General features: G+C 53.0%; 2 protein-coding genes across 2 annotated transcripts in view; both read left to right on the top strand.

Moving 5' to 3' along the window:
- LOC110391448 (protocadherin gamma-B5-like) overlaps window positions 1-3,415 on the top strand; it is a 5,858-nt gene extending 2,443 nt beyond the window's left edge. Inside the window, exon 2 of the mRNA XM_021383337.1 lies at window positions 2-3,415. Coding sequence (XP_021239012.1) covers window positions 2-280 — 279 coding nt within the window. The 3' untranslated portion in view covers window positions 281-3,415. The remainder of the gene's footprint in view (window position 1) is intronic.
- A 1,105-nt stretch (window positions 3,416-4,520) lies between these two features.
- Window positions 4,521-6,633, top strand: part of LOC110391449 (protocadherin gamma-B5-like) — a gene marked incomplete at its 3' end in the record, with an annotated part of 9,681 nt that continues 7,568 nt past the window's right edge. Inside the window, exon 1 of the mRNA XM_021383338.1 lies at window positions 4,521-6,631. Coding sequence (XP_021239013.1) covers window positions 4,655-6,631 — 1,977 coding nt within the window. The remainder of the gene's footprint in view (window positions 6,632-6,633) is intronic.

The raw sequence follows: 6,633 nt of genomic DNA on the forward strand, positions 1-6,633 counted from the left end.
CTTCTCGGCGGCGGGCCCCGCCGTGCCGGCCGACTTCTGCGAGGGCACCTTGCCCTACTCCTACAACCTGTGCGTGGCGCCGGGCCGCGCCGTGGCCGAGGGCGCCTGGCTGCTGCCGCCCGCCTTGCTGCCCAGCGTGCCCGCCGAGGAGCCGCTCAGCGCGGAGTCCTCCGGGAAGCGGAGCCCGATCGGCAGCGCCCGCCCGGGAGAGCCGCCCGAAGACCTCCGTGCACCGCAGGTCAGTAAGCCCGTGAAATCCTTATCTCTGAGTCTTTCTTAACTCGCACCTACGGTAGTGGGCCCTTGGTTTTCCTTTGTCTGCTTTGAGTGGAGCTGATGGTTTTTGATTGAAAGAGTAGAAACGTCCTGTAGTGTTCCTTCTTAACGTCAGGCAGCACCCATGGGTATCTCCTGCCCCATCGGAAATCACACGTGTAAGTGGATATATTGTGGCCCTTAAACCTGTGCCGTGTAAAAAAGTAGGACTGTGATGAATGTGAATCCCATAACATCTAATGAGCCTTTCAGTTTGTGCACATCGACTTTGTCATTTGGATTTTTGTTCATTTTTGGAGCACAACACTCCCTCCGCCTCCCTCCCCAATTTACAGTCGAGTTTATAATAAGATTGTTTGTTGGGGATATGGATTCCACTGGAACTATGTGTGTGTGCCTGTGAATGGGTTAAAAATGAGGTTGTAGAAATATCTTACAGGTTGTCAGAAGCCCTAATTTCAGAAAGAGGCCCATGAGAAGGGGCTTTAACTTATAGTTTCTTTATTTCTGTGTGCTTCCTGCAGTGATCCCACTTTGACTGCCATCTCACTCTTTGTGTTATCAAGTTCAGATATCTTCCCAATAGCACATGCTTGATGTGTGGAGTGACATTGTCCTGAAACAGAACATTAATGACCCCATATGTACATTCTCCTTTCCAATTTAAGCTCTTCACAACCCTTCTACACACTGACATATTGAGAGAAGGAATGTCCAGGTTTCCATTCATGAAATGGTCTTTGTGAACATGGAGGGGAAACAGGCTGGGCAACTGGTGCTTTGATACAGTTTTCTATCAAGAAATATTGAAGACAATCCTAAAAGCAGTGTTGGTATTCTGTGGTGTGGTTCTTTGGTGTTCTGTGTGTGAAGGGCTTGCGGAGGAAAGAGGAATCCTGGAACTTTGGTCTCTCAAGAATGGTATAGGCTTTGCTCCAAGGTACATGCTGCGGCACCAGCTCCAATGTGTTCATCACTTGAATCTCATCTTGCATAATATTTGGTGAGGTTGAAGAATGAGATCTGAAGAGTGATAGCGATGTCCCTCACTTTTGTAGATTTCAGGTTTTTGCACTGTTTGTTGTCAAAGCACAAACTAGGCCTCAGTGTTGGAAACCTTAAAATTTGGAACATCTGTTAATAACTGTGGAACTGGGGGAGCTCTTTCCATACATAGCTTCAAGGTATACTACGGGGAGGAAAAAGGCTTTGATTAACTAATGTTTCCTGAAAATGTCGCTGACTGACATGCTCTTGCCAGTAGGTGATAAATTGCTTGAAGTAGGATATCGCGCCTCGAGTAACTAAAACTGTGCATGCAGACCAAGGATGGTGAGTGTCTCATTTTCCATGTGGAAAATGGGTGTGCCAGCAATGATACTGTTTGGACAACTTTGGTTTTATAGTTAGTGCCAAAGCCTGCAGTATCTATGCATCATTTTATCCTTATCACTTCACTGGCTTGAATGGTAACCATAATATTCTGACTATAATTTTTTTCTACAATAGCTATGTGGAGTGTTGAAGCATCTTATAATTCTCATGTGAATCCTCATAAATATACTTTTATCTAGTTGTATAATTGTGATTTTTCTTCATAGCTCTAATTCTGTTCTCAGGCCTTAGTTCCAAGGGCCACTGTGCTCCATGTTTTCCATTCCTGGATAGGGCTTTTGCATTTGAAAGTACCAGAGTTGTATTGCAGTAAACCTTAGTGTTTGACAACATCTTGACCACCTGAGGTTAGAATTTAATGTCTGATTAAAGTGAAACAGAAGCTAAAACAGAATCTCTCATGATTTATCGGAAGATGTAGAGTGAGAAAGTGTCCCATATTAAGGTCTTTATGCTTACAGTTTCATATTTGTTGGAGATGAGCAGAAAAATTGTTTAAAAAAATGATGATTGCTGCTGAAATTTTCTTAACATGACATCTCTTAATATGTAGTCCAGAGAAAACTTTAGGGTCTTGCTTTCAGCTTAAGACCTCAGTGAGTTGCAGGTGCTCTGGGAATGAATTTTGGAACCCGCAGAGAAGACCACAATGCCTTCATGGTTATTTCTCTGCCGCACGTCCCCCCTTAATGTTTGCTTGAGCAGATTGTCTGATTGTATCTTTTCCTGATTTTTGCCATACAGATGTATGTTGAGTTCTAAGTAGCAGCATCACTTTCTTGAACATCATGCTGTGTTCACATGTCTTGCTCATATGGGTCACTGTGTGTTTCCACAGAGTTCCAGCTGGTACAGAATTCCAGAAGTGTGAGGGATATTTTGTGTTGTATTCCATTTTCATTTTGGAGTATCAAATGCAAACATTGTCTTAGTAGAAAAGAAGCGCGTGTGTGGAGCAGTGCAGGAGCTAAAAGGAGTGGGGATCCCACTCCAAACACGTTTACAGTAATCCAGCGTCTGCAGTGGAGGATGTCTCCTTTATCTTGTTCTCCTTATAGCATTAGTATGCTCTCCTAAATTGTGGGTAGTGTACCTCCGTTCTTGCCATATGATGATGGTGTGGATTTGGTGGAAGGTATTGGCAAATGGTCAATTCAGCTGTTCCTTTGTTGAGATGTCCTTGCAAATTATGAGCATGAAAGAAAAGAACTGAGGTTGTGAGAGGTGCCTTAATTCCAAGGACAGTACCATTTGTGCTGCGCTATGATTCTGGCTTCTCTGTGCTGAAAGGCAACGTGTCATTAGACAATAAAATCACTGAACAAAACTGTGTATGTGGATTGACAATACACGGGTGGAACAGTTTGTAATTCCCGAGTGAAATCTCATTTCTTCATTCATATGTCCCCGTAACCTTATGGTATAGAGTTTGTTCTTCATTGAAAATGACATTCCCAGGTTCTTTTTGGTCAGCACGATGGCTGTCATGGAAGGCAGGAGGTGCGAGGTTACTCTGGGAGTAGCAGAAGTCACATCTATGTGGAGCGCAGTATGTGCTTAAAGGGGAAAGGAGATCATCCCTAAGCATACATGCAGTCTTTGCTGAAGGAGCACTTTGCTTCCCCTTTGGCTTTGCATAACTCCCCTGCTTTCAGATCTTTATGTTCTCCGCGGAAAGGTGTTGAGCAGTCAGATAGATGCCCCTTGATTCTGTGTAAACAGCCATGGTGTGATCGTGATGCATCATCCCTTTATGACATGTTTTGTTCAAAACAGGAATGTCCAACTCAATCCTACAGGTTGTTGGGGTTGGTAGAGTCGTGGGTTCTGTGTGAGGGTAGAAGACCAGATGCTGTTTTCTGATTTTTCTTAGTTAATCCATGAGAAACATGCTGGCGGTACCATGCAACTTGACTTCCTTCTTTACAAATAAGTTTGTCCTAAATAATGTTATTCTACCATATTCCTTCATTGCTATAAGTTTCATGCCCCAGACTTGCTTGTTGCCACGAGCTGGACCTCATTGGGTCTGATAATTTTCCTAAGGTCACATCTATTCCAGGTGTTTCCCCGAAGCTGAAGGTCCTACACCTACCCTCAGTATTTACAGTCTCAAAGACAAAGGTTTTCATAAACATCATTTCTTAAAGTGACACCGGAAAAATAAAGTTCTTGCTCATCTTTAATGCGGAATGAAAGATGGGAATTTATCCTTTGGCCAAACAAGGAGTGCACAGGCAGTGCCGCAGAGAAAGGGTAATACTGAAACTGCTGAGGAGTGAATCAGCAGTGCGTTTGGCTGGGCAATGTTTGGTTTGCTGCAACGTGACGAGGTGCCGATTTCACTAATCCTCTTTTTGTGATGTTCTCTGTTGGCACCATCTTTGCATAAGTTTTCGAGCCGTGACACTGAACGTGCATACATGCTGCAATTACATTCAGCTAAAGGTTTTAGCGACTTCCAGGTGCTATGGGAGATAAACATTTAGGAGAAAATCGTGGGAAATCCACTGTACGCTGCCAACCTGTTCACGTGCTGTATTGTCTCCCTCGGGACCATCCGGAGCTTTCCTTACTTGATGTTAGGAATCCTACATGGCCGAGTGAGAAACACTTCTCTCTGACAAGCCTTCCTCCACTTTCTTACGGAGACCTTCCAGATCTTCCTGGCACTATTGAATATGACCGGAGCGAGAAGCGCCGAACCGCTGCGCTGCGCCGCTGCTTCTGGAACTCGGGCAGCTGCCGGCTGCCGTGGCGCCGCGGGGCCTCCGGGTGCCGCTGTTGGCCGCCGCCGCCACAGCCACCGCCTCCCGTTCCCCGCGCTGCTCTCTCGCCCGGCGCCGCTCACAGAAGCAGGGAGCGGCGGCAGCGGAGCCGGAGCCCGGATCGCCGCGTTCCAGCCTCATCGGAGCTCAGGACGGACGGCGCCCGGCTGGAAGCGCTGCGGGAGGAGGAAGGAGCGCGGCGAGCGCTGCTCCCGATGGCGGGCGGACGGCGGCGGAGCCGCTGGAGAGCGGGAGAGGGGCTGCTGCCCGCTTTGCTGCTGTGCTGCTGCTGCTGCCGAGCGGCGCCGGAGCGGATCCGCTACGCGATCCCCGAGGAGCTGGGCAGGGGCTCGCTGGTGGGGCCGCTGGCTCGGGACCTGGGGCTGAGCCCGGCCGAGCTGCCGGCGCGCCAGCTGCGGCTCAGCTCGGAAAAGCGCTACTTCTCCGTGAGCGGGGAGAACGGGAACCTGTACGTGAGCGAGAGGCTGGACCGGGAGGAGCTGTGCGGCGAGTCGGCGTCCTGTTCCGTCAGCTTCGAGGCGGTGGTGCAGAACCCGCTCAACGTTTTCCACGTCGAAGTGGCCATCCACGACATCAACGACAATTCCCCGGTGTTCAGCAAGGCAGTTCTGGATCTCGAGATCGGGGAATGGACCCTCCCCGGAGCTCGTTTTCCTCTGGAGGTGGCCCAAGACCCGGACGTAGGAAGCAATTCGCTGCTGACTTACCAGCTCACTGAAGACTCGTCCTTCTCTCTGACAATGAAGGTGAGCAAGGGAGGAAAGAAGCAGCCGGAATTAGTGCTGGAGCGAGCTCTGGACCGCGAGAAACAGAGCTCCTTTCAGATGGTGCTAACGGCGACTGATGGAGGTGACTCCGCGAGGTCCGGAAGTGTGCAGATCCGCGTGAACGTGAGTGACGCCAACGACAACGCGCCCGTGTTCAGCAAAAGCGCTTATGAGGCGCAAGTGCCGGAGAATCTGCCAGTGGGATCGCTGGTGCTGCAAGTGCGAGCTGCGGATGCGGACGCGGGTTCCAATGGGCGGGTCTCCTACTTCTTCGGCAACGTCCCAGAGAGCGTCCGCTCCATGTTCAGCATCGACGCCGAGAGCGGCGAGGTGAGAACTGCCGGGCCACTGGACTTCGAGGAGAGGAGCAAGTACAGCTTCGGTCTGGAGGGACGGGACGGCGGCGGACTGACGGGTCACTGCGAGGTGCAAATCGACATAATCGACGAGAACGATAACGCACCTGAAATAACGACGCTGTCGCTGTCGAGCCCGGTGCCCGAGGACGCGCCGCCCGGCATCGTCGTGGCGCTGCTGAAGGTGCGGGACCGGGACTCCGGGGAGAACGGGCGGGTGCGATGCGAGCTGTCGGGAGAGGCGCCGCTGCAGATCCTGGCATCTTCGGGCGGCTCGTACAAGGTGGTGACGGCGGGCGCGCTGGACCGGGAGCGGGCGTCCGAGCACCGGGTGACGGTGATCGCCACGGACCGGGGCAGCCCGGCGCTGTCGAGCCGCGCGGATCTGGTGCTGGAGGTGTCGGACGTGAACGACAACGCGCCGGTGTTCGAGGAGGCCGCCTACAGCGCCTACGTGCCCGAGAACAACGCGGCGGGAGCGCCGGTGCTGCGCGTGAGCGCGCGGGACGCGGACGCGGGAGCCAACGGGCGCGTGAGCTACGCGCTGGCGGGCGGCGGCGCGGACGCGGCGTTCGTGTCGGTGCAGGCGGAGACGGGCGCGGTGTTCGCGCAGCGCTCGTTCGACTACGAGCGGTGCCGCGAGTTCGCCGTGGAGGTGCGGGCGCAGGACGGCGGGACGCCGGCGCGCAGCGCGACGGCGACGGTGCGCGTCTTCGTGCTGGACCGCAACGACAACGCGCCGCGGGTGCTGTGGCCGGCGGCGAGCGGCGGAGCGGGCGCGGGCGCGGTCGCGGGGCCGTTCGAGGTGGTGCCGCGCTCGGCAGAGGCCGGCTACCTGGTGGCCAAGGTGGTGGCGGTGGACGCGGACGCGGGGCGCAACGCGTGGCTGTCGTACGAGCTGGTGCAGGCGCCGGAGCCGGCGCTCTTCCGCGTGGAGGCGCGCAGCGGCGAGGTGCGCACGGCGCGGGCCGTGTCGGAGCGGGACGCGGCCAAGCAGCGCCTGGTGGCCGTGGTGAAGGACCACGGGCAGCCGGCGCTGTCGGCCACGGC

The sequence above is a fragment of the Numida meleagris genome, unplaced genomic scaffold, assembly GCF_002078875.1.
Source record: "Numida meleagris isolate 19003 breed g44 Domestic line unplaced genomic scaffold, NumMel1.0 unplaced_Scaffold367, whole genome shotgun sequence".
Lineage (NCBI taxonomy): Eukaryota > Metazoa > Chordata > Aves > Galliformes > Numididae > Numida > Numida meleagris.